This window comes from Anomaloglossus baeobatrachus, chromosome 12 (genome assembly GCF_048569485.1).
Source record: "Anomaloglossus baeobatrachus isolate aAnoBae1 chromosome 12, aAnoBae1.hap1, whole genome shotgun sequence".
Classification (NCBI taxonomy): domain Eukaryota; kingdom Metazoa; phylum Chordata; class Amphibia; order Anura; family Aromobatidae; genus Anomaloglossus; species Anomaloglossus baeobatrachus.
In genome coordinates, this window is record NC_134364.1 from 51,227,224 (window position 1) to 51,255,219 (window position 27,996).

A 27,996-nucleotide genomic window follows, 5' to 3' on the forward strand; every position below is an offset into this window, starting at 1 on the left:
ATTAAGCTTTGATATTTGAGTCTTTTGGGTTGATTGAGAACATAGTTGTTAATCAATAATAAAAAAATCCTCTAAAATACAACTTGCCTAATAATTCTGCACATGGTGTATATGTCTGATTATATAGAGGTCACATGACCGCTACACGGCCTAAAGGAGACTGTTACAGATCAGATCTAAATCACATGACCTTCACCAGGCTAAGGCAGTAGATCATAGATCAGGCTGAATTGAACAATCATCGAGTGTAAAGCCCGCTTTACACGCTGCAATGTATCTTACGATGTGTCGGCGGGGTCACGTCGTAAGTGACGCACATCCGGCATTGTAAGGTACATTGCAGTGTGTGACAGGTACGTGCGATTGCGATTGAACGATAATACGTTCATCGCATACACATCGTTCATTTCTGTAGAATTGAACGTCAGATTATTCATCGTACCCGGGGTAGTGCACATCGCAGTGTGTGACACCCCGGGAACGATGAACAGATCTTACCTGCGTCCTGCGGCACCCGGCCAGCAATGCGGAAGGAAGGTGGGCGGGATGTTTCCGTCCCGCTCAGCTCCGCCCCTCCGCTTCTATTGGCCGGCTGCCGCGTGACGTCGCTGTGATGCCGAACGTCCCTCCCACTCCAGGAAGTGGACGTTCACCGCCCACATCGAGGTCGTATGGACGGGTAAGTACGTGTGACAACAAATTGAACGTGCCACACATACGATGGGGGCGGTTACGATTGCATATGATATCGTATGCTGGATCGTAAGGTGTAAAGCAGGCTTAATATATATCACGGGACTGCTACACAGCCCAACATAGTGGATGACAGATGAGAAGGATCCGAATTCAACAATCCTCTCACAAAAAACGCATCATGTGACCACTACACAGCCCAACACAGTCGATGAAAGATCAAGGTTGGCCTACCTTCAGCAATCCTCGCGCAGAAAATGCATCACGTAACCACTACACAGACCAACACAGTCGATGACAAATCAGAAGGATCTGAATTCAGCAATCCTTGCAGAAATTGCACCATGTAACCACTACACAAGCCAACACAGTAAATTACAGAAAACAAATGTGCTCTAATGGCTCAAATTCCAAGTGTCCTTTGTAGGCAAAGTGACAAAAAAATAAAAATGGGGACTATCGTTAGGCCCTGTGCCCACGGGTGAAAAATCCTGCAGATTTTGCAGTGGAAAACCTGCGGATTTTCTGGATTTTCCAGATAAATCTGCAGGTTTGCACAAGTATATTAATCACTAGCAGGGACCTACTATATTATGCAGGAATACCACCTTTCCAATCTATTAATTACACGACACAGCGGCTTTATTCCAAAACATGAAAAAATCTTTTATTATTACCAAAGTAACACACAATTAAAAATAAGCAAGGTATGCACAAACAGGGGTGGATACAAAAGGGACACAATCACAAAATCAATGATAGTATATATATTTACCAGCATCCATATAATGTGCTACTTTAGCCATGCCCCATGCCCCTAAATTTAGGAGGGCACCCCACAATCAGTTGGTGGGTAACTTGGATAAACTTTAAATTTTCTCATATGCAAGAGGGCTATCCATGCCACAATACAATGCATAGATATTCCAGATAAACTCCAAATTCTCCCTTATGCAGGGGGCTAATCAAAACACAACATAAATACTGTGATGCTGCTGATTAGTGAACAAAATGGCTAGCAACCAATGCTGCAATATCACCTCTAGTCCCTCTCTGTGCAGGAGGCTACATAACGGCAGTATAAGTGCTGCACTACTGCTTGTCCGGCATTCAGAGCGATTGATAGTGCACAGGGCAAAGTACGTTAAAACCTATAAGGCTAATCCCTTTTTACCATTGCTCCGAAAAACCGGAAAAACTAGCAGGAAAGATAGCGATATAATGATACAAACACGCAGCTTTACTAACCAGTGTATAGTGTCCGTAATGGCGCCACCCCTCCCGTTCCGACGCGCGTTTCACCTTCTTCCTCAGGGAACGATAGTGCATTAGATCAAATACGGGGTTTAAATACCGCGGGAAGTGTATGACGTAACCGGAAGTGGGGGTGGAATTTACATTACATCCGGTATTGGTTTATACGTCATTTCCGGTCCGTGGAACGCACATGCGGATCAGCTCAGCCCGGAAGGTACGGGATATGAACTAGACCCGACATCTGCATCATTTAACATTTCCGGTCTAAGGAACCCAAAAGTATGTCATCTCCAGCCCGGACAAAATAAGGGTTCCCATTTTTAAACAGTACCGCGACCGGAGCTGTGGGCGGGATTTAAATTAACCCCTACCACCCATACGTTCCTGTCTTATAGGGTTTCCGGGGTAGTGCATGTTCCTATACAATCAATCTAGCACTGAAAGGCATGTACATGCTCGGATCAATACAGCGCCGATGCAAATATCTTTTTTATTTATGGCAGGCTTACACAGTAATTAATAAATCACTGCCTACTCATACCCATACCTGACAGTGCTGCTTTCAAAAGTTCTGAATAATCCCAACCATTATAATTCATGAATGTAAAATAACCTAAACCATTCTGTATTTCTGGGATAGCACTTATAACCCCTTTTACCCCTAAATCACTAACTAAAACCCACTATTACCCGGTTATGATTTTTAATTATTCCACCTGAATATATTAACACTACACTCCCACAATTGACAACCACCTACAGTCGGTCCATACGCATCTCACACTTGGTTTCCCTTAATGCCATATGTCGGCGCATGCTAAACCCGGCCCACCGGTCTATTGTCACCTTCCGATCACGGTCAGCACCCCATGCCCGGCAGCCCACCCCCCGACATATTCGTCGGTGGGACGGGGGGCCGGCCATGAGAAGCAGTGACCACGATCTGGAAGAAGACACCTAGGGTCATGGAAGAGCATGCGCACCATAGCCTTCATCCCTGATGCTATTACACCCTTAGTACTCAATTGGTGAAAAAAAAAAACAAAAAAAACAAACCATCATTAAGCAAATAACCATTGCGATTCTTTACTTTTCCTTAAAATTTTTGTGATATTAACTTTAAGTATCCACATCCCAACTAATTCAAGTTTCGAGGGCCGTTCGATGTTCCTTTGTTCTTTGCTTGTAGTATTCTGGACATATTTCCAATCAATAAACCTTCAATACATAAGGACTGCTGTGGTATGATGCCAAACGCTTCATTAATTGGATTATACGTGCCATCTTATAATGAAAAAAGACAAAAAAATGTTAATAATACAATTCAACACACACCATATCATGAGTTACCAAGGGTTAGGGGCGGGAGTGTAAGGAATGGCCTAATCAGGGTATTCCAAAGATCTTCACCAGACTACAATTCTATAGTTAACCCCGTACGATCAATGCAGTTGCTTATAGAACTAAAATAACTAAAAACGATAATTAAAATGGAGACTTAAAATGATTCAACACCCCAGAATCTACTGCCTTAATCCCAGCTTATAAGAACGAGCTGAACCCAAAATGTTCGTTCAAACCTGCTGGTGATACAGTATTCAACATATAAATCCATTTACTTTCCAATCTCCCTAGTAATGCCCCTATATCTCCACCCCTAGAGTCAATTTGGATTTGGTCAATTGCCTTGATTTGAAGAGATGTTGGATTGGAATTATGAAACTGTTTGTAGTGTCTAGGTAGCGTTTTGAGATGTTCCCCTTCGCGAGCCTCTTTAGATTTTTCGATGTCTCGCACGTGCTCTCGTACTCTGATTTTTAGCTCCCTAGTGGTAAGTCCTATATAATATTTATTGCAACCGCATTTGGCTTGATACACCACATTTTTGGACGTGCAAGATAGATGTTTTCGAATATCAAATACTTTTGAATTCCGGTTGCCACTAAAGGTCTTTGCTCGAATCATGTTTAGGCAACCCTTGCACATCCCACAGGGAAAAAAACCCGGAGTGAGTTTTGTCTTTATTTCCTTATAAGGGTATGTGCGCACGTTGCTTTTTACCTGCTTTTTACCTGCTTTTTTGCTGCTTTTTCTTCTGCGCTGTTTAATGCCAAAATGGATGTGTTCTTCTATTCAAGCAAAGTCTATGGGAATTTGGGTTTCTTGTTCACACTATGTTGTTCAAAATGCTGCCTTTTTGTGGCAGAACTTTGGTCAAAAACTCAGCTTTGCAGTGCAAAACCCAAATGGCAAAAACAATTGACATGTTGCTTCTTTGAAAAGCTGAGTTTTTGACCAAAGTTCTGCCACAAAAAGGCAGCATTTTGAACAACATAGTGTGAACAAGAAACCCAAATTCCCATAGACTTTGCTTGAATAGAAGAACACATCCATTTTGGCATTAAACAGCGCAGAAGAAAAAGCAGCAAAAAAGCAGGTAAAAAGCAGGTAAAAAGCAACGTGCGCACATACCCTTAGAGCCCGTGTAGTGACTCCTCACTAGGAGATCTTTGAGATTTTTGGCTCGTTTTGCTGTTACCAGTGGCCTATCAGGCAAGCAGTTTCTTAACGATGGATCAACCAGTAACACATTCCAATGTTTTTTCAGAATGGCCAAAAAATCCTTCCATTTGTTGTTATATGCTGTTATTAGTCTTACTGGTTGTTCTTTACTAGCCCTATTCTGTGTGGAGTACAACAGTTGATTTCTTGAGATATTGTTTGCCCTTCTATATCCTTTGCGTATGCATCTCCGACTATACCCTCTGGCTAAGAAGCGGTTTGAAAGCTCATCAGCCTGGGCCTGAAAATTTTCTTGTGTTGAACAAATTCTCTTTACTCGCAAAAATTGCGAGGTCGGGATGCTCTTTATCGTAGATGGAAGATGGCAAGAGGACGCATGTAATAGCGTATTGGTGGAAGTTTTCTTCCGAAAAACGTTAGTGCTTAGATCCCCACTCAAAGATGCTTGTATCATGACATCCAAGAATTCAACTGTACGACCAAACTTGTACGTCAAATAGATGTTTTTATTATTGTTGTTAAGACGGTCCATAAAACTCTCCAGGCCATTAATGTCACCCTCCCAGACGAACCAGATGTCGTCTATGTACCTGATCCAATTTTGGACCAGGCACACAGACTCATCCGGCTCAGTGTGGAAGATGGATCGCTCCCATGCCCCCAAAAACAAATTCGCGTAAGAGGGGGCACAGGAAGCCCCCATGGCCGTACCCTGTACTTGCAAAAAGATTTCATTTTTGAACATGAAGCAATTATGGGAAAGTATGTAATCCAATAAGGTCAAAATAAGTTGAATTAATTGGACATCTAGGTTACTGGATTCCAAAAAGAACTTGGTTGCCTCAATACCATCTTGGTGTCTGATTGAGGAATATAGTGCCTCAACATCAGTTGTTACCATCAAGGCACTATCACCAATATTCAAATTATCCATCCTCTGCAAGGCCGAGGTGGTGTCCTTAATATGAGATGGAAGTGTCAGGACCAGAGGCTGTAAGTAAAACTCTATAAGATCGCACACCCTTTCACAAAGCCCCCCATTGCCTGACACAATGGGGCGGCCTGGGGGGTCGGTGTTGTTTTTGTGCAATTTGGGTATGAGATAAAACGTCGGCATTCTTGGATTAGATATTAGTAATGCCTCCATCACCTTTTTTGGAATAATCCCCTTATACACAGCCTTATCCAATATCTCAAATAGCTCAGCTTGATATTTTTGAAGCGGGTTATAGAACAATTTTGTATAATTTCTAGAGTTTTTTAGCAGCTTATAGGCTTGGGTTTCATATTGTTGGTTAGGCCAAATGACCAAATTCCCGCCTTTATCGGCAGGTTTTATGGTCACGTCAGGTAGAGTTTGTAATTCCTTCAAAGCCTTCCTTTCAGAGTATGAAAGATTAGATGGTGGGTGATGATTATAGTCAAGTTCCTCAATTTCCTTTGAAACTAACTTAACAAAGATATCTACTGCAGGACATGATGTAAACGGTGGAAATCTTTTTGATTTTGAACAAAGGTAAGGTGGAAAAATTGTTTGTCCACCCACTACTCCTGGGTCACTACCATCATTCATTTCTTCACAATCCAATTGGCTTACCGTATCAGATGTATCTCCCTCTATGGCCAGGGAATTCAAAGTTAATAGTGCTTCTTGTTCCTCTTTTTGATACGGTGCCTTCTCCTGTTTTGGATTGATAAAAAAATTTTTTTAGAAGAATTTTACGCGCAAAAAGGTGCACATCCTTGACTAAGGTGAATTTGTTGATGTTAATAGATGGAGAAAAGGATAAACCTTTTTCCAACACTCTAATTTGATGAACAGTTAAAATGTGAGAAGACAAATTAATCACCTTAAGTCGATCATCTCTGGTAAAGCCGTCATGCTGGTATATCTTGGATTGGTTCTGATTTTTACCACTTTCACCACCTCTACTTCTCAATATTCTCTTATCCCAAGCTTCGGCTTCACTAGATGTAGATTCCCCTTCACTAGCTGAAGCAGCCGATGATATGGACATATTTCTTGAGGAATTTTTGACACTGGATTTTGGATTTTGCCATTTAAAGACTTTTCCACTCTCGAAATCCGCCAAATCTCTGTAGTATTTTTTACCTTTTAGTGAACTTATCTCCACTTCCCATTTTTCTATGTCTCTATCCAATTCGGAGAGAAAATCCTTGAAACTTCCTTCCCCTACTTCTTGTACCATTGCCTTTTGTATCTCCTCTAATTCTCCATCCAAGGATTGTAGAGTAGCAGTGTTTTTCTCCACAATAATTTGCATAAAGCTATTGGAGCAGGCAATGGACGCTTCCGTCCACCTTTTAGTTAGCCCTTCATCCTCTAGAGGGAACGTGGGATACGTTTGGATCCTATTTGGTTGCTAGCCATTTTGTTCACTAATCAGCAGCATCACAGTATTTATGTTGTGTTTTGATTAGCCCCCTGCATAAGGGAGAATTTGGAGTTTATCTGGAATATCTATGCATTGTATTGTGGCATGGATAGCCCTCTTGCATATGAGAAAATTTAAAGTTTATCCAAGTTACCCACCAACTGATTGTGGGGTGCCCTCCTAAATTTAGGGGCATGGGGCATGGCTAAAGTAGCACATTATATGGATGCTGGTAAATATATATACTATCATTGATTTTGTGATTGTGTCCCTTTTGTATCCACCCCTGTTTGTGCATACCTTGCTTATTTTTAATTGTGTGTTACTTTGGTAATAATAAAAGATTTTTTCATGTTTTGGAATAAAGCCGCTGTGTCGTGTAATTAATAGGTTTGCACAAGTACAGACACTCCCCATGTTATCCTATGTGATTTGGGGAGTGCTGTTTATATGTTGCGGATTTCCACTGCCGCAAAGAACTGCATGTCAATTATTCCTGAGGATTGTCCTGCGGATTTCCTGCCTTTCATCTATGGAGATACAGGGGGAAATCCGCAGGACAAACGCACGAATTCCGCACATTTTCCATAGGCTTTCCGAAGCAATTCCACATGAAATCCGCATTAATGGAAAGCTGCGGATTCCGGAGAGCTGCTGGGTGACCCTGCAGAAATACCTGCAGAAAATTCACACATCCGTGTCTGAGGTACGTGTGATGTCCATTTTCACACATACAGGATATGGGCACATGTAGACCCATTAAAATCAATGGGTCTGCGCACACGTGTGTGTTTTCCCATATGTGTGTCCGTGTGCTCCACACAGCACAGGTGTCACACAAACCACACATATGTGATCCGTTTAATATCAGTAATAACTGCATGAGAGGACACACACAAGCTAGGGACCCCAACGTAGAGAAATACTTTGGCGTAGTGTTGGGGCTCTATTGCATTGATCAATTCAGTAGCTAAATTTCTCTTGATTCATATGTTCATGGCAGTAATGCAGATTCCATTTTTCACATATTCACTCTTACATATAGCTATTGGATTTTTCAAGTCAGTATTCACACAGCAGTTTCTGCTATTTCATGTATTCCCCTTACATAGTCACTGGTGTGCATACCTTATCTCCCCATACCGTTTAATATCAGTGTGACACGTACCAGAGAAAACCACGTTTCTGTGAAATAAAATGAAATGCTATACTCACCTTCTCCAGCCCTGCTGTCTCTGCCTCTGCTGTCACTTGCTTCCGATCCCGACTCATTATGCTCATCGTATATCAATGCACCGAGGACCGGAAGCAGCAGCAGCGGGAAGACATCAGCACCACAGTTAGCAGCGCCAGGGACAGCAGAAAGTTACTGTTCTCTGTGTATTATCACGGATAGCACACTGAGAACACTCATGTGCCAAAATCACGGCACACGGAGAGCCATACGCACCTTTTACACGTCCGTGCAAAACGTACGTATATTTCACAGACATGTGAAAGAGGCCTTATACGGTCTCTTTAACGTGGGAGATTACAGATGACATGTGACTATGATTTACACTGAAGATAAAGCAAAATGTGTGGACAGAGCCCATAAAAAAAAGTTATTTGTTTTCATCTGTATGAAGGTGTAAGTGAAGTACTAGAAAAATAATTCACAAATAAAAATAATTGAGGAAAGAAGAACATCATGCCGCTAGAACTGAACGGTGAGGCCATTATTTTGCCAGTAACATAAATCACATGTCACAAAAATACTGACGGCTTCTGACATTATGTGATTTGCTTAATCGCAGTAATTTAGAAGTCACAATGTGACGCCAAATAAAATTTGATGGCAAGATGGATTCAATCAAGGCTCGTATAAAATACATCCTTATTGCTGGTGCCGTGGTCTGCTGCCCGATCAATGTGCTGCGAATAGCTCCTCTGTCGGAGATACCACAGATGGAGTCTAGAAAGATACAATAGATCGCATGCCGCGCTTCTAATATATTCAGCCTTGATAAGTTCGGTCTTGATAGATTTTAATAAAAAAATACATGTGTGTATATAATAAAACAACGCGTTTCTGCTCTATTCATAGAGCCTTCTTCAGATTAAAAAACAAAAAAATGAATGTGCACATCCGTGCTATACCAAAGTTCCTTTGGTATAGCGCTGAGGTGCACATTATTCATGTTTTTTTTTGTGAGGGTAGCCTGGGCTATAGGTCGTTTGTTCAGAGTAATTAGATTGTCTGTGTGTGTGCAACTAATCCATGTATAGATGTCATTGCATAAATATCTGTGCCTACATAACAATTACAATAGTTTGGCTTCATAACATAGTTTATAGTTCCAAGTTATATGTTCAAGAAAGGGTTAACCAGAGAGAATGAAACTGATGGATAAGTGTACAAACAATGAACAGTGAAGGTCTTCATAGCAAAAAGTCTTATCAGTAATTTTACACAAAGGAGGAATGTATTATCTGTGGGATGAAATGTGTGTTTCTATGTCTCTACGCACCTCCCTAAAAAACTCCCCAAACCTCCCTATACGGCTTCGATGTGTGAGAAAAGACAAATTGATACTTTGTAAATGTTTGAAGGATGAAATGTAATACTAAGATCTGATTGATCTATTCAATACACGAGTCAGTCGTATATACTGGCTCAAAGTGAACACAGTTTCTGTGGTCTTTGTTTTCTGAGTCATTTATTATATCTGTGCAGATACCCAATTTGGCCCTGTGCCTCTGGTGCCCTGAACAAAGACTCCATTAGCAGTCTTACCTAAATTCTTCCTTGACAGTTTAACCTGAACATTTTTTCCTACGATTTCCTGATAGGAAGCTGAAGCTTGGACTTTCAGATGAAAAAAAGTCTCTGCATGCTTTCAAAATAAGTATAGTATTTTTCGGATTATAAGACACACTTTTCCTCCCAAAAATGTGGGAGTTAAATGAGGGGCGCATCTTAAAATCCTAACGCAGTTTAACGGGAAGTGGTGAAGAGGGGTAGGCAGCATGTGATCCTGCTCTGCGAGGCTCTGTGCGGCGGCCCTGCTCTGCGAGGCTTTGGGCGGCGGCCCTGCGAGGCTTTGGGTGGCGGCGGGCAGCCCTGCGAGGCTTTGGGCGGCGGCCCTGCTCTGCGAGGCTCTGTGCGGCGGCCCTGCTCTGCGAGGCTCTGTGCGGCGGCTAGCGGCCCTGCAAGGCTTTGTGCGGAGGCCCTGCTCTGCGAGGCTCTGTGCGGCGGCCCTGCTCTGCGAGGCTCTGCGCGGCGGCTAGCGGCCCTGCAAGGCTTTATGCGGCGGCCCTGCTCTGCGAGGCTCTATGCGGCGGCTAGCGGCCCTGCAAGGCTTTGTGCGGAGGCCCTGCTCTGCGAGGCTCTGTGTGGCGGCCCTGCTCTGCGAGGCTCTGTGTGGCAGCTAGCGGCCCTGCAAGGCTTTATGCCGCGGCCCTGCTTTGTGAGGCTCTGTGCGGCGGCTAGCGGCCCTGCAAGGCTTTGTGCGGAGGCCCTGCTCTGCGAGGCTCTGGGCGGCAAGGCACAGGCCATTCTGAAGATGTCGGCAGGATGGGCTTTCAAATAATGGCACCCAGATTAGGCGCGTGCGCAGATGGTGCTCTCTAATCAAGCTTTCATCTGCGCATGCACCGACTGCGGCCGCCATTTCTTTGAAGCTCTCACCGCCAACATATTCCGAATGGTAGTGTCTCAGTAACCCCAAGCGAGTACCAACAGTGTACAGCGCTGTCTGCCCCAGCATCATGCAGTGCTGCCGCCCGTAGTGCGTATCTGGGCCCCCCTCTGCACCACCTGATAGCATTGCCGCACTCTTATACCGCCCCTGCCTCCCGCAACCCCGCTGCCATCCCACCCCACGGTAAGACACCACTGGATTATAAAATGGACCTCATTTTTTTTTTACCTTTATCTCTAAATTTGGGGTACGTCTTATAAAACGAAACAATAGGGTATGTCAGAAATTGAAACCTTTTCAGTGTATGGTACCGATATACGGATACTGACCTAATCCCAATGTGAACCTTCAGCATCTTAAAGTGCAAATTTGAGGCAGAAACCCCAAGGTTGTCTCTCAGATGTCATAGCAGACACAAGTCAGATATTTCTGGCTCCAATTCTGTCAAGAATGACGACAACATTACTGAATCTTCAGCTTTTTAATACATTATAGAATCTGATATACATTCTAACTTTTTATGTGAAAAATAATATAAAAATAAAACAATATCATTAGTCGTACAGAGTTTAGGCTGTAGTGAGGTCACTGTGTTGTCATTACATTTGTTCGGCACATTGCATACTTAAATAATATTCATTGTGATAATTTAACACTAAAGGCACAGAGCCCCCCGCGGAGGTTCCGGAGTCTATTCCACAACTCGCTCATATACTTTACTTTTTACTTCAGTTTTGTTCAGATGTTCATGGAAGAAAGCCTGAATTCTCTGCCAGGAGTCCACTTGTGCCATGGCGTGCTCCTTTGGTTTTCCTCCCCAAATCACGGGAAGACCAACAAGCCGGTGCATAGACGCTTCACATAAGGGGATATACGGCGGCTCGATGTAATGGCCAGTTTTGGGATAATACACAATTTCTGGCTTTTCTTTCCCTTCGTCCACTAGAAGCTGACAAGCCGCTTGGGCATGGAAGGTGCTGTTCCAATTTCGATCATCTTCTCCGACAATCAGCAGAAACTTGCAATCAGCTTTTCCCACAGGAATAAGACTCTTCCGGTGAGATTCTTCCAGGGGGTTATATAAAAGGTCATGGATATCGGCTATTCCTGGCTTTGGGTATTTTACCTTTTTAGTGTCAATGCCAATAGGAAGCAACGTATTGTCCTTATAACTAAGGACCGCTCCGATGTTAGCCACTGAGCCATTTACGACAACTGTGGCCGTTATCCCTTTAAGAAAAGCAGACATAGAAAACACCAAGTCTCCACCTTTAGAATGGCCAAGGAGACCGATCCCTGGACCCTTCACCTGGAAGAAAGAGAGGAAACAGTCAGTGGATCTGTCTGTATTCTGTAAATATGACTAGGAATGAGCGAATCTGAACTGTAGAGTCCGGGATTCGTCTTGGACCCATGGTGTCCGGGTCTTGAACTTGAATATGGACTTTCCAAAAAAAAAAAAAAAAAAAGGCAATGTTCGGGTGCTGTCCATATACTAATAAAGTTTTTTGATAGGCTATATCACAGCACAACTGTAACCTTGCAGGCTTAGTAATGGGGTTGTCTGATAGATGCCTCTCCATTACTAACCCCTGGGCTTGATGCCAGCTGACACTACGCAGCTGACATCAGCCCCACAAGTATTACCCAGAATGCCACAGCACCAGCGCAACCAACAAGAGTGAGGCAAAAGAAGGGAATTTTGTTTACTTACCGTAAATTCCTTTTCTTCTAGCTCCAATTGGGAGACCCAGACAATTGGGTGTATAGGCTATGCCTCCGGAGGCCGCACAAAGTATTACACTTAAAAGTGTTAAGCCCCTCCCCTTCTGCCTATACACCCCCCGTGCTCCCACGGGCTCCTCAGTTTTGGTGCAAAAGCAAGAAGGAGGAAAAAGAATTATAAACTGGTTTAAAGTAACTTCAATCCGAAGGAATATCGGAGAACTGAAACCATTCAACATGAACAACATGTGTACACAAAAAAACAGGGGCGGGTGCTGGGTCTCCCAATTGGAGCTAGAAGAAAAGGAATTTACGGTAAGTAAACAAAATTCCCTTCTTCTTTGTCGCTCCATTGGGAGACCCAGACAATTGGGACGTCCAAAAGCAGTCCCTGGGTGGGTAAAATAATACCTCGTAAGAGAGCCGTAAAACGGCCTCTTCCTACAGGTGGGCAACCGCCGCCTGAAGGACTCGTCTACCTAGGCTGGCATCCGCCGAAGCATAGGTATGCACCTGATAGTGTTTCGTGAAAGTGTGCAGGCTCGACCAGGTAGCCGCCTGACACACCTGCTGAGCCGTAGCCTGGTGCCTCAAAGCCCAGGACGCGCCCACGGCTCTGGTAGAATGGGCCTTCAGCCCCGAGGGAACCGGAAGCCCAGCCGAACGGTAAGCTTCGAGAATTGGCTCCTTGATCCACCGAGCCAGGGTTGATTTGGAAGCCTGTGACCCTTTACGCTGGCCAGCGACAAGGACAAAGAGTGCATCCGAGCGGCGCAGGGGCGCCGTACGAGAAATGTAGAGTCTGAGTGCTCTCACCAGATCCAACAAGTGCAAATCCTTTTCACATTGGTGAACTGGATGAGGACAAAAAGAAGGTAAGGAGATATCCTGATTGAGATGAAAGGGGGATACCACCTTAGGGAGAAATTCCGGAACCGGACGCAGAACCACCTTGTCCTGGTGAAACACCAAGAAAGGGGCTTTGCATGACAGCGCTGCTAGCTCAGACACTCTCCGAAGTGAAGTGACTGCTACTAGAAAAACCACTTTCTGCGAAAGGCGTGAGAGAGAAATATCTCTCATTGGCTCGAATGGTGGTTTCTGAAGAACCATCAGTACCCTGTTCAGATCCCAGGGTTCTAACGGCCGCTTGTAAGGAGGAACGATGTGACAAACCCCCTGCAGGAACGTGCGTACCTGTGGAAGTCTGGCTAGGCGCTTCTGGAAAAACACAGAGAGCGCTGAGACTTGTCCCTTAAGGGAGCCGAGCGACAAACCCTTTTCCAGTCCAGATTGAAGGAAGGACAGAAAAGTGGGCAAGGCAAAAGGCCAGGGAGAAAAACCCTGAGCAGAGCACCACGACAGGGAAATTTTCCACGTCCTGTGGTAGATCTTGGCGGACGTTGGTTTCCTAGCCTGTCTCATAGTGGCAATGACGTCTTGAGATAACCCTGAAGACGCTAGGATCCAGGACTCAATGGCCACACAGTCAGGTTGAGGGCCGCAGAATTCAGATGGAAAAACGGCCCTTGAGATAGCAAGTCTGGTCGGTCTGGTAGTGCCCACGGTTGGCCGACCGTGAGATGCCACAGATCCGGGTACCACGACCGCCTCGGCAAGTCTGGAGCGACGAGGATGACGCGGCGGCAGTCGGCCCTGATCTTGCGTAACACTCTGGGCAACAGTGCCAACGGAGGAAACACATAAGGGAGCTGAAACTGCGACCTATCCTGAACTAAGGCGTCTGCCGCCAGAGCTCTGGGATCTTGAGACCGTGCCATGAACGTCGGTACCTTGTTGTTGTGCCGGGACGCCATGAGGTCGACGTCCGGCACCCCCCAGCGGCAACAGATCTCCTGAAACACGTCCGGGTGAAGGGACCATTCCCCTGCGTCCATGCCCTGGCGACTGAGATAATCTGCTTCCCAGTTTTCCACGCCTGGGATGTGAACTGCAGAGATGGTGGAGGCCGTGGCTTCCACCCACATCAAAATCCGCCGGACTTCCTGGAAGGCTTGCCGACTGCGTGTGCCGCCTTGGTGGTTGATGTATGCCACCGCTGTGGAATTGTCCGACTGAATTCGGATCTGCTTGCCTTCCAGCCACTGCTGGAACGCTTTCAGGGCAAGATACACTGCCCGTATTTCCAGAACATTGATCTGAAGCGAGGACTCTTGCTGGGTCCACGTACCCTGAGCCCTGTGGTGGAGAAAAACCGCTCCCCACCCTGACAGACTCGCGTCCGTCGTGACCACCTCCCAGGATGGGGGTAGGAAGGATTTCCCCTTCGATAATGAAGTGGGAAGAAGCCACCACCGAAGGGAAGCTTTGGTCGCCTGAGAGAGGGAGACGTTCCTGTCGAGGGACGTCGGCTTCCTGTCCCATTTGCGTAGGATGTCCCATTGAAGAGGACGCAGGTGAAACTGCGCGAAAGGAACTGCCTCCATTGCTGCCACCATCTTCCCCAGGAAGTGCATGAGGCGCCTCAAGGTGTGTGACTGACCTTGAAGGAGAGATTGCACCCCTGTCTGTAGTGACCGCTGCTTGATCAGCGGAAGCTTCACTATCGCTGAGAGGGTATGAAACTCCATGCCAAGGTATGTCAGCGATTGGGCCGGTGTCAGATTTGACTTTGGAAAATTGATGATCCACCCGAAACTCTGGAGAGTCTCCAGGGTAGCGTCGAGCCTGTGTTGGCATGCCTCTAGAGAGGGTGCCTTGATCAACAGATCGTCCAAGTACGGGATCACCGAGTGACCCTGAGAGTGGAGGACCGCTACTACAGTAGCCATAACCTTGGTGAAAACCCGTGGGGCTGTTGCCAGGCCGAACGGCAGTGCCACGAACTGCAGGTGTTCGTTTTCTATGGCGAAGCGCAAGAAGCGCTGGTGCTCTGGAGCAATCGGTACGTGGAGATAAGCATCTTTGATATCGATCGATGCAAGGAAATCTCCTTGGGACATTGAGGCGATGACGGAGCGGAGGGATTCCATCCGGAACCGCCTGGTCTTTACGTGTTTGTTGAGAAGTTTCAGGTCCAGGACAGGTCGGAAAGACCCGTCCTTCTTTGGGACCACAAACAAGTTGGAGTAAAAACCGTGGCCCTGTTGCTGAAGAGGAACAGGGACCACCACTCCTTCTGCCTTCAGAGTGCCCAGCGCCTGCAGAAGAGCCTCGGCTCGCTCGGGAGGCGGGGATGACCTGAAGAATCGAGTCGGGGGACGAGAGGTGAACTCTATCTTGTAACCGTGAGACAGAATGTCTCTCACCCAACGGTCTTTTACCCGTGGCAGCCAGGTGTCGCAAAAGCGGGAGAGCCTGCCACCGACCGAGGATGCGGAGTGAGGAGGCCGAAAGTCATGAGGAAGCCGCTTTGGTAGCGGCACCTCCGGTGGTCTTTTTAGGACGTGACTTAGACCGCCATGCATCAGAGTTCCTTTGATCTTTCTGAGGCCTTTTGGACGAGGAGAATTGGGACCTGCCCGCGCCCCGAAAGGACCGAAACCTCGACTGCCCCTTCCTCTGTTGGGGTATGTTCGGTTTGGGCTGGGGTAAGGATGTATCCTTTCCCTTGGATTGTTTGATGATTTCATCCAAACGCTCGCCAAACAATCGGTCGCCAGAAATTGGCAAACTGGTTAAGCGCTTTTTGGAAACAGAATCTGCCTTCCATTCCCGTAGCCACAAAGCCCTGCGGAGTACCACCGAATTGGCGGCTGCAACCGCCGTACGGCTCGCAGAGTCCAGGACAGCATTAATAGCGTAAGACGCAAATGCCGACGTCTGAGTGGTTATGGACGCCACCTGTGGCGCGGACGTGCGTGTGGCTGCGTCAATTTGCGCTTGACCTGCTGAGATAGCTTGTAGCGCCCATACGGCTGCGAATGCTGGGGCAAAAGAAGCGCCGATAGCTTCATAGATGGATTTCAACCAGAGCTCCATCTGCCTGTCAGTGGCATCTTTGAGTGAAGCCCCATCTTCCACTGCAAGTATGGATCTAGCCGCCAGTCTGGAGATTGGAGGATCCACTTTGGGACACTGAGCCCAACTTTTGACCACGTCAGGGGGAAAGGGATAACGTGTATCCTTAAGGCGCTTAGAAAAACGCTTATCTGGACAAGCATGGTGATTCTGGACTGCCTCTCTGAAATCAGAGTGGTCCAGAAACATACTCTGTGTACGCTTGGGAAACCTGAAACGGAATTTCTCCTGCTGAGAAGCTGACTCCTCCACCGGAGGAGCAATATCCAACATACGATTGATGGACGCAATAAGGTCGTTCACTATGGCGTCCCCGTCCGGAGTATCAAGATTGAGAGCGGCCTCAGGATCAGAATCCTGATCAGCTGTCTCCGCATCATCAACCAGAGATTCCCCCCTCTGAGACCCTGCACAATATGATGATGTCGAGGGAAAATCTAAGCGAGCTCGCTTAGTCGGTCTGGGGCTGGGGTCTGTGTCAGAACCCTCAGCCTGGGATCCATGAGATACCCCGGGAGGACATTGTTGGTCCAGCTGAGGGGGGTCAGGGAACAATGATTCAACAGAGTCCCTGTGCTGAGATACCGGCCTGGACTGCAAGGCTTCTAGTATCTTAGCCATAGTCTCAGAGAGTTTTGCAAACTCCGTCCCCGTCACCTGAACAGTGTTAGCAGGTGGCTCCCCCTGGGCCCCCCCTAGCAGAGGCTCTGGCTGAGCAAGTGCCACAGGGGCCGAACAGTGCACACAATGAGGGTCAGTGGAACCTGCCGGTAGCGGGGTCGTACATGCGGCGCAGGCAACATAATAAGCCTGTGTTTTGGCACCCCTGCCTTTCGTGGGCGCCATGCTATTATCTTCCCTGAGCAACACAATAGGGTATATAGCCAGAAATCAACTGTGCACCATACAGTGTAAAATAAACATATAATGTTACACTACTGCACAATGGGGCTAGCACCACAGGTGCTGCTTACCACCCGCTTAAAGCGGTTGTGAGGCCACCAGAGTCCCTGCCTGGGTCTCCCAGACTTTGTCCCCCTCTGCAGCGTCCGAGGAGCTGACAGGAATGGCTGCCGGCGTCCTGAGGAGAGGAGGGAGCCGTGGGCGTGACCCAGAAAGTGCGGGAACTGGTGCCCGCACTGTGCACAGTGAGGGGGGTGGAGTATGCAAAGCATGCTCCAGCCCTCAGTGCTGCTCGTTCTGTGCAGCGTCCCGCCCTTCCCCTGCCTGTCAGGGCTGGGGGTGGGAGGAAAGGAAACTAGGCCGCAAAAAGCCGGGGACTCTAGTAATAAACGCGGCCGCCGCAAAAGCGCGGCCGCGTGGAAGTCCCCGGCGCACTACAAGTCCCAGCCGCGCCGCAGTGTTTCCATGGCAGTGGCGGTCAGTGCGGCAGTCCCTATACATAAACACACTCAGCAACGCTGAGTGTGTAATGGCACATATTAACCCGGTCAGCGCCGCGGTCCCCGGTGCACTAGCACACCCAGCAAAGCTGGAGTGTTGCTGTGCGCGGTCCCCACCGGGATACAGAGTACCTCCAAGTAGCAGGGCCATGTCCCTGAACGATACCCGGCTCCTATCCAGCAGGCTCCACAGGAGTTGTGGATGAAGCACGGTCTCAGTGCCTGGAGACCGATAGGATCCCACTTCCACCAGAGCCCTGAGGGGGATGGGGAAGGAAAACAGCATGTGGGCTCCAGCCTCCGTACCCGCAATGGATACCTCAACCTTACAACACCGCCGACAAGAGTGGGGTGAGAAGGGAGCATGCTGGGGGCTCTATATGGGCCCACTTTTCTTCCATCCGACATGGTCAGCAGCTGCTGCTGACCACTCTCTGGAGCTGTGCGTGCATGTCTGACCTCCTTCGCACAAAGCAAAAAACTGAGGAGCCCGTGGGAGCACGGGGGGTGTATAGGCAGAAGGGGAGGGGCTTAACACTTTTAAGTGTAATACTTTGTGCGGCCTCCGGAGGCATAGCCTATACACCCAATTGTCTGGGTCTCCCAATGGAGCGACAAAGAAAGCCAGAATTGGCGCTTCCAATGGATGTGACAGTTCTGGGGTGGCTGCGGGCTGCTATTTTTAGGCTGAGAAGGGACCAAATAACCATGGCCCTTCACAGCCTGATAATACCAGCCCCCAACTGTCAGTTTTACCTGCGCTGGTTATTAAAAATGAAGGGGGAGGAGGGACTCCACATCATTTTCTTTTTAGTTATTCCCTATTCCCAATTGTTTTGCTCTCACCCCCATTTTTCTTCCTTTTCCAGCCCCCTAGCCCTTACTACGACTATTAGTAAACTATACTTCTTGGAGAGAGAAAAAAAAGTGCACATGGTTTTTATAGTTTTTTTTTTAGTATATTTATTCATAATTCTTTTGTACTGAATCCTACAGGAGTATTTTAATTTTTATTATTTGACTGGGGGTTTATCTACAAATACCCAAACAATAGGAAATATGTCGAGACAGCTTTGGTATCTATCACTGGGCTTTGTGCTTTCATCATGTCAGAAACTGGTATGGACACTCAACCTCAATGATCTCATATCTCATGGGATCCACACCATTGAATACATTTGTTTAAACAATTTAACCCCTTATTTCAGTCCCAGGTACAAGATCCGGCTGAGATAACACTGCCCACCTGGGGATGCTGCAGCATGTAGTTTACCGCTTCCTCGAAGTATTCCAGCTGAAGCGCCTTCATATCTTTAGGTAGATCTTCATAGTTGTAGTAAGCCAACGCCAGAGTGGCAAAACCTCTACTCGCCAGCAAGCTCGCCTTGTATTCCAGGAGGCCTCCACCAGCCCCCGGAACTTCTATAACTCCTGGAAATGGCCCAGGACCTGCAAATATAACATACAGAGGTGACAAGTCAGATCTCAGACACTGGTCCATTTAGCAAAGCTACTAAGTGATATGAAAGGATTGGCATTTTACAACCCTACATCACAGATGGGGGGTCTCCGTTTGGCACCCAGAAGACCCTATAGAACCCATTATTAATTTTAATGGATGCCATGTAATGCACACCCAAGTAGAAAAACGTCTGAGGGTCCTAAGTGTCTGACGTGTTTCGGTGGTGTTACGCCTCCTCAGTGCAAAGCAAGAAATACAATTTGGCCCTATGAGAGGACGCTGACTGGGGTCTAGGGCGGGGGGCGGGGGGGGGGTAAGGACTTACCTTGTGCAATGTGAAATACCTGACATAGTATGGCTGATAAATGTCCTTACACCAGCATTTCACTCTCTACCAGGACAGATGTTAACCTTACACTGCAGTCTGAGGCCTCTTAAAGCCAAATCAGATCTTGCTTTGCACTGAGGAGGCCCAGAACCCTCAAACATGTGTCTGCTAATTGAGATTCTAGTTTGGCTTTTATCGTAAGTCATTAAAGGGTTGATAATGACTTTTGGGGTTGCTACTTCCACTAGGTAGAACCAGAGTTCAAGTCCTCTTCCTTTCTCAAGAGGTGATTTCCTGTAACCAAAACTGAAAAAGAAAAGGATGGACGACCTTATTAACCTAACACCTTATTTTTTTAATTGGATAATATTGTATGTTGAGTAGGTTATTCTACACAGTGTCTAATACATACATACATATATATATATACAGTTAGGTCCAGAAATATTTGGACAGTGACACAAGTTTTGTTATTTTAGCTGTTTAGAAAAACATGTTCAGAAATACAATTCTATATATTATATGGGCTGAAAGTGCACACTCCCAGCTGCAATATGAGAGTTTTCACATCCAAATCGGAGAAAGGGTTTAGGAATCATAGCTCTGTAATGCATAGTCTCCTCTTTTTCAAGGGACCAAAAGTAATTGGACAAGGGACTCTAAGGGCTGCAATTAACTCTGAAGGCATCTCCCTCTTTAACCTGTAATCAATGAAGTACTTAAAAGGTCTGGGGTTGATTACAGGTGTGTGGTTTTGCATTTGGAAGCTGTTGCTGTGACCAGACAACATGCGGTCTAAGGAACTCTCAATTGAGGTGAAGAACAACATCCTGAGGCTGAAAAAAAAGAAAAAATCCATCAGAGAGATAGCAGACATGCTTGGAGTAGCAAAATCAACAGTCGGGTACATTCTGAGAAAAAAAGGAATTGACTGGTGAGCTTGGGAACTCAAAAAGGCCTGGGCGTCCACGGATGACAACAGTGGTGGATGATCGCCGCATACTTTCTTTGGTGAAGAAGAACCCGTTCACAACATCAACTGAAGTCCAGAACACTCTCAGTGAAGTAGGTGTATCTGTCTCTAAGTTAACAGTAAAGAGAAGACTCCATGAAAGTAAATACAAAGGGTTCACATCTAGATGCAAACCATTCATCAATTCCAAAAATAGACAGGCCAGAGTTAAATTTGCTGAAAAACACCTCATGAAGCCAGCTCAGTTCTGGAAAAGTATTCTATGGACAGATGAGACCAAGATCAACCTGTACCAGAATGTTGGGAAGAAAAAAGTTTGGAGAAGAAAGGGAACGGCACATGATCCAAGGCACACCACATCCTCTGTAAAACATGGTGGAGGCAACGTGATGGCATGGGCATGCATGGCTTTCAATGGCACTGGGTCACTTGTGTTTATTGATGACATAACAGCAGACAAGAGTAGCCGGATGAATTCTGAAGTGTACCGGGATATACTTTCAGCCCAGATTCAGCCAAATGCCGTAAAGTTGATCGGACGGCGCTTCATAGTACAGATGGACAATGACCCCAAGCATACAGCCAAAGCTACCCAGGAGTTCATGAGTGCAAAAAAGTGGAACATTCTGCAATGGCCAAGTCAATCACCAGATCTTAACCCAATTGAGCATGCATTTCACTTGCTCAAATCCAGACTTAAGATGGAAAGACCCACAAACAAGCAAGACCTGAAGGCTGCGGCTGTAAAGGCCTGGCAAAGCATTAAGAAGGAGGAAACCCAGCGTTTGGTGATGTCCATGGGTTCCAGACTCAAGGCAGTGATTGCCTCCAAAGGATTCGCAACAAAATATTGAAAATAAAAATTTTTTTTTTGGGTTTGGTTTATTTGTCCAATTACTTTTGACCTCCTAAAATGTGGAGTGTTTGTAAAGAAATGTGTACAATTCCTACAATTTCTATCAGATATTTTTGTTCAAACCTTCAAATTAAACGTTACAATCTGCACTTGAATTCTGTTGTAGAGGTTTCATTTCAAATCCAATGTAGTGGCATGCAGAGCCCAACTCGCGAAAATTGTGTCACTGTCCAAATATTTCTGGACCTAACTGTATATATACATACATACAATCACAGTATATATGCTGTGTGTAATTATATATATTATATATATATATACACACACACACACACATAGTATGTATATGTGTGTATATACATACACACATATATACATACATACTGTGTGTATGTATAATATATATATATATATATATATATATATACTAGAAGGTGGCCCGATTCTACGCATCGGGTATTCTAGAATTTACGTATTGTGTAGTTCATGTATGATTGTTGTTCTATATATATATATATATATATATATATATATAGAGAGAGATGTTGTTGTCTGTAGTTACCAAGTGTTTGTGTAGGGCGCTGTACATGTTCTGGGTGTTGTCTGGGTGTGACGGGGGGTGAGAGCGGTGTTGTATGTGTGTTGCGTGTGTTGCGTTGTTTGTGGAGCGCTGTGTGTCTGTAGCGTTGTGTGTGTGTTGCGCGGTTTGTGTGTGTGTGGTGTGTTTTGGGGGGAGGTATGTTTTGTGTAATGTGTGTGTTGTGCGGTATGTGCGTATATTTGTGTGTGCCGCGGTGTTTGTGTGTTGGGTGTTGTGTGTGTGCAGCGTTGTCTGTGTGTGTGGGTGTCTGTGTAGGGCAGTTGTTTGTGGTTCCCAGTGTGTGTGTGTGTGTGTGGTGTGTTGTGCAGTGCGCGTGTGTGTGTGTGTGTGCATCAGCCTCTCTTCTCTCAGCCTACCTCTCCCAGCCTCCCTCCTCCCAGCCTCCCTCAGCATCAGCCTCCCTCTCCCAGCCTCCCCAGCATCAGCCTCCGCCAGCATCAGCCTCTCTCCTTCCAGCCTCCTCCAGCATCAGCCTCCCTCTCCCAGCCTTCCCCAGGATCAGCCTCTCTCCTCCCAGCCTCCGTCCTCCCAGCCTTCCCCAGCATTAGCTTTCCCCTCCCAGCCTCCCTCAGCATCAGCCTTCCCCAGCATCAGCCTCCCGTTCCCAGCCTTCCCCAGGATCAGCCTCTCTCCTCCCAGCCTCCGTCCTCCCAGCCTTCTCCAGCATCAGCTTTCCCCTCCCAGCCTCCCTCAGCATCAGCCTCCCGTTCCCAGCCTTCCTCAGGATCAGCCTCTCTCCTCCCAGCCTCCTTCCTCCCAGCCTCCCTCAGCATCAGCCTTCCTCTCCCAGTCTTCCCCAGCATCAGCCTCCCCAAGCATCAGCCTCCACCAGCATTAGCCTCTCTCCTTCCAGCCTCCCCCAGCATCAGCCTCCCCAAGCATCAGCCTCCACCAGCATCAGCCTCCCTCGTCCCAGCCTCCCCCAGCATCAGCCTCTCTCCTCCCAGCCTTCCCCATGATCAGCCTCTCTGCTCCCAGCCTCCTCCAGCACGCCGTGCTCCTCTGCCGACACTCACACACCCGATCGCATCCACTCACACACACCCGATCGCATCCACTCACACACACCCGATCGCATCCACTCACACACACAGACACTGACGATATCGCACATACGCGCTTATACTCACAACATCCGGGGATATCACATGCTTCTGGCCATGTGATCCTCCGGCAGGTCCTGGAAGATCACAACAGCACAGTATCGAGGCCGAGAAGCAAGCGATATCCCAGGATGTTGTGAGTATGTGGATGCGATGTGATGTGTGAGGTGTGTGTGAGTGTGATCTGATGTGTGTGTGTATGTGTGTGTGTGTGTGCTGTTATGTGTCTGTATTTTCCGGCGCTGCAGGACCTTGATGTGTGGATGCGATGTGATGTGTGTGTGAGGTGTGTATGAGAGTGAGTGTGAGCCGGTGTACACTGGTAACTATGATACACATCGGGTAACTAAGGGACCTTAGTTACCCGATGTGTATAATGGTTACCAGCTTTCACGGCCTCCGTGAAGATCCCAGCATCGCAAGGTTATGTGTGGCGCTGCCGGGATCCTGACGGAGCCGGTGTAGAAGCAAGCGATATCCCAGCATGTTGTGATGTGTGAGGTGTGTGTGAGAGTGAGTGTGAGTGTGATCTGATGTGTGTGTGTACTCACCTGGGAATCGGGGCTCCGTGTCAGTTGGGCCAGAGCGAGCGTGGATTGCGTGAGGGGGGCGGGGCCTGCAGAGAGCCGGGGCGAGAGGCCAATCCGTGTGGGGGGGCGGGGCCATGGCGAGCCCAGCGGCCAATCAGCTTTGTGTCACCGTAAGGACACAATTTCGGAGCATGACAGACAGACAGACAGACAGACAGAATAAGGCAATTATATATATATATATATATATATATATATATATATATATATAAATAAATGATGCATTGATGCAGCAATGACTAGGTGGAAGCAGGATGCTGATAAAATAATCCAAAATTTTATTACCAAATTACATTAGAAATACAGAGGCCCAGTAGGTACAGGAACAATTTGTATGAGCCAGCAAAAAACGCAGATGGGACTACATGTTTTGGCGGTGGCACCTGCCTTCTTCACGGTCCTAATTGAATCCAGTGTATGGCCAAAAATACCAAGCTGTACGCTATAATATAGTTAAGAGGTTGTCCACTACTTTTATATTGGTGGTCTGTCCTTAGGATAGGTTATCAGTGTGTGATTGATAAGGCCGTAATTTAGGTTGATGCAATCTAATCATGCATCCCTCTTAAACTGTCTGCAGTCCAAATTATGAGTCACTCGTGGTAGCATGCATAACCACTATCTTTCACACACACCAGAGAGACGTACTCGGATATGAATAGAAAGCAAGACTGATTTTAATACGGAAGTTGTACGGATATATATAATCTTATTGGCTAGATGCCAAGAATACGTAACACGTCTCCTATTGGATAAAGTAGAACAGCTTATTCTGTGATATACAATTTACTGTAATGTGCTTGGTTCCTCATTTATATTAAGCAATGTCAGCATGATTCACTGGTCACAAGAATAGCCCAGACTGTCTGAGTTTGATGTCCAAATACAGAACTAGGTGGGGTACACAGTCTGAAACAGCATCTTAAGTCTTGTTCTTTATGGATATCTCCATATAATTCTTATATACTCATAATCGCATCCCTAACAGTCCCCCCTTTGGAGATAGCCAAAAAGTCTTTCCTTGCTTTTCCAGGTCTATTGATCTGTCCTAATGCCGATGGTTACCTCACTCACATACGAGATAACCCATCCCTTGTGGATGAATCTCCCCACCCAACAGACTATGCATAGGAAGCCAGATCCTGACCGTGTTCTCTAGACTGTCCTCATGGCTATATTCCGCTGGCACACGTTATTCAGGAAGGGGGAACGTGGCAATAGTCCTTTAATGGGCTAATATTTATCAGGGTTGGGTTCACTCAGAGTCTCATGCTCCTCAGTCCTCAGGCGCTGATGGTGGGACATCATCAAAGGTGGGATGCACAGTCGTCTTCTGGTCCACATGCTTAGATATCATCGTCCTGGCACAAAGTATCGGGTAGAAGAGGGAAGACAGCTATCTCCTGGTCTCAGGCAGGTCCGACATCTCTTTGTAGTGGAATGCATGGATCTTCGTCCGAAAGAAAAAGAGTGAGAGAAGAGAGAGAAAGAGAGAGAAAGATTGAGAAGAGAGGAAGAGAGAGAAAGATTTGAGGAAAGAGAGGAAGAAAGAGAGAGAGAGAGAAAAGAGGAGAGAGAAAAAGAAAAGAGAGAAAAATCTAGATCTGGTTGGATCTGGAGGAGAAAACTCAAAAACGTGTATTAGGCAAATGTTTAAACAAACAACAAGCTTAGTTGAAGTATCTGAGGCGACTTCTAAACAGGATTTCATAGAGTCTCAACCTAGTGGTCCCTGCTGGGGTGTGTCTGACACTGAACAATTCAAGGGGAAGACTCTCATGCCCTTGCCTTCTACACTGCCCCATCCTCCCAACCTTCCCTCTATTCTGTGGCTGGTATGGGGAGTGTAGAGTCAGTTCTGTGGCTAAGGCCTGCCATATCTCTTTGGCTGGCAGTGAAAGCAGGGCACTAGCCACTTTCTATGGTCTCCGGGAGCCCGGCTAGCTCAGTCGGTAGAGCATGAGACTCTTAATCTCAGGGTCGTGGGTTCGGGCCCCACGTTGGGCGCCAAATGATAAGGCCGTAATTTAGGTTGATGCAATCTAATCATGCATCCCTCTTAAACTGTCTGCAGTCCAAATTATGAGTCACTCGTGGTAGCATGCATAACCACTATCTTTCACACACACCAGAGAGACGTACTCGGATATGAATAGAAAGCAAGACTGATTTTAATACGGAAGTTGTACGGATATATATAATCTTATTGGCTAGATGCCAAGAATACGTAACACGTCTCCTATTGGATAAAGTAGAACAGCTTATTCTGTGATATACAATTTACTGTAATGTGCTTGGTTCCTCATTTATATTAAGCAATGTCAGCATTATTCACTGGTCACAAGAATAGCCCAGACTGTCTGAGTTTGATGTCCAAATACAGAACTAGGTGGGGTACACAGTCTGAAACAGCATCTTAAGTCTTGTTCTTTATGGATATCTCCATATAATTCTTATATACTTAGATACTCATAATCGCATCCCTAACATGATCGGCCGGGGTCCGACACCTGACACCCCCACTGATCTGCTGTTCTCAGTACGAGAAGCAGGAAATGCTCAGTACCGGAGCTGCCCCGTCTTCTGATAGCGGCCAGCACTGGATACTGTATATTCAAATCAATAGAAGGTGGATGTGCAGTACTTGGCCGCGGCCGCTATCAGAAGACAGGGCGGCTCCAAATCTGAGCCTTTCCCGCTGCTGCCACGAGCAACTGATCAGTAGGGGGTGCAGAGGCGATCAGACACTGCGGACCTATCCTAAGGACAGGCCATCAATGTAAAAGTAATGGACAATCTTTTTAATGGGTGTCTCAGCATCATATAAATCACCAGACAATGAGGGAGACTATGTACAACTAAAATGTAACTTATTATCAGAGGAAATGAAGGCAGAGAATATAGACATTATATGTACATGAAAGAAGAGACACAATGGAGACCCCTGTAAGAAGTATCCGCACCCGCACTCTCCGCTCATCCTCCTCTCAGATAAAGAGAAAGGGATGTAAAGAAATTATATATTTATGCAATAAGAAGGTAGAAAAAAAAACATGGGGGACACCATCTAGAGAAATAAAAAAACATTTTAATGATGAGAAGATACATTTTACTAGTGCACGGTGCCGCTCGCTGTAGATTGGATTCAGTCTGAGCCACAGAAAGAGGCTGGATAGAAAACACAAGTGTGAATGGCGCCCAAGACGATTAACTGAGCACAAGCCGGGGTCCTGGGTGATGGAAATCAGGGACGGTGCCAGCACCCGGTAACACCAAGACCCCTCGCACCTTATTGGGGGACACATATAAGGCCGGGCGCTCAGTACACAGAGAGCAGAGCCTGACAGCTCCGATCACCGCAGATTAACCCCTTAGATGACACTTTCAATTGCAGCAGCTGCGTATAAGGGGTGATAACATGGGGTGATGGCACAAGTACAGCAGCTGGGTGGGGTTTATGGTGACCTGACAGTTGCCATATTAGCACACTGTCACAGTAGAGCGGTGATTTTACACTATAATGCGGTATTAAAATACCCAAGATTGCAGGTATAACTCCTGTAGGACTATTAAGAAAAACAATATTTGCTATTTGACAGGTGCAGAACTTTTCAAACTAATACAATATAACTGATCAATGGTAAATGACAAAATAGAGAAAAACCAATAGATGATTTGTGTATAAATATCAGACACTACAGCCACAAGAGGATGAGAATAAACAGCCGTGACACAGCAAGTGCGGTGTGAATGGTGGCCAAGGCCATAACGCGGAGCCCGTCACTCACCGGGCGGCAGGAAGAGGCTGCCCCGCACCCGGCCCTCCCGCAGCGGCTCCCGCCGCACTCCTTCCCCCAGGAAGCTCCTCTCCTGAGCGGCCTCCGCCAGCAGCTCCTCCCCGGTGTCGCCGCCGTGTCCCGGGTGCAGGGAGAAGCGCAGCCGCAGCGGACTCCGCACGTCCTTCTTCACCAGCCTGCGGTACGGAGTCCGGGGCTGCACAGACCACAGCGGCCCCCCGGGATCCACCCCGGTGTAGCTGCCGCCGGCCAGCCCCGGGCTCCGGCTCACATCCACCTCCCCGCCGCCGTCCGCTCGGTAGTGAGCCGCGGAGGTGAACAGCTCCCCGCCGTCATCGCTCAGAGCGGTGCGGAGAGTCACGTCCTGCCCGGGGCTCAGCCCGAGGACCCGGAGCTGCAGAGGCCGGTCATAGAGGCAGCGCTCCGGGGACACGAGCAGCGACACCGCGGACATGGCGCGGGCGGAACCGGGGAGCAGAGTCCTGTGCAGCCGGGACACGGCGGGGGCAAAGACCGACAGCAGCATGGCGGGGACAGGCCGGAGCTGCGCGGCCAGATGTCACATACGGCAGGAGGCGGTCACTGCAGCCCTACACGTGTGTACGGCCGGAAATACAGACAAGCG

General features: G+C 47.0%; 2 protein-coding genes and 1 non-coding gene across 3 annotated transcripts in view; 1 reads left to right on the top strand and 2 right to left on the bottom strand.

The window, feature by feature from the left end:
• LOC142257722 (synaptosomal-associated protein 23-like) overlaps nt 1-27,996 on the bottom strand; it is a 285,299-nt gene that overhangs the window by 79,303 nt on the left and 178,000 nt on the right. The gene's annotated exons all lie outside the window — the stretch shown is intronic.
• Nucleotides 11,029-27,958, bottom strand: LOC142258446 (acyl-coenzyme A thioesterase 1-like). Its single transcript, XM_075331051.1, has 3 exons — nt 27,363-27,958; nt 18,908-19,110; nt 11,029-11,861 (listed from the first exon to the last, which is right to left on the bottom strand). Exons 1-3 carry the CDS (start codon nt 27,895-27,897, stop codon nt 11,244-11,246), a joined length of 1,356 nt encoding a protein of 451 aa, XP_075187166.1. The 5' UTR covers nt 27,898-27,958; the 3' UTR covers nt 11,029-11,243.
• TRNAK-CUU (transfer RNA lysine (anticodon CUU)) lies at nt 25,509-25,581 on the top strand. The gene has a single exon. It is a non-coding gene; the product is annotated as a tRNA-Lys (tRNA).

Bases quoted from the DNA above. Each gene is read 5' to 3' on its own strand.
- LOC142258446 (XM_075331051.1), bottom strand. From the start codon at position 27,897: ATGCTGCTGTCGGTCTTTGCCCCCGCCGTGTCCCGGCTGCACAGGACT. The intron at 19,111-27,362 runs GTGAGTGACGGG...TTATATTTGCAG, and splicing joins CAGCCTCTTCCTGCCGCCCG to GTCCTGGGCCATTTCCAGGA. The intron at 11,862-18,907 runs GTGGGCAGTGTT...TCTTTCTTCCAG, and splicing joins ACATGCTGCAGCATCCCCAG to GTGAAGGGTCCAGGGATCGG.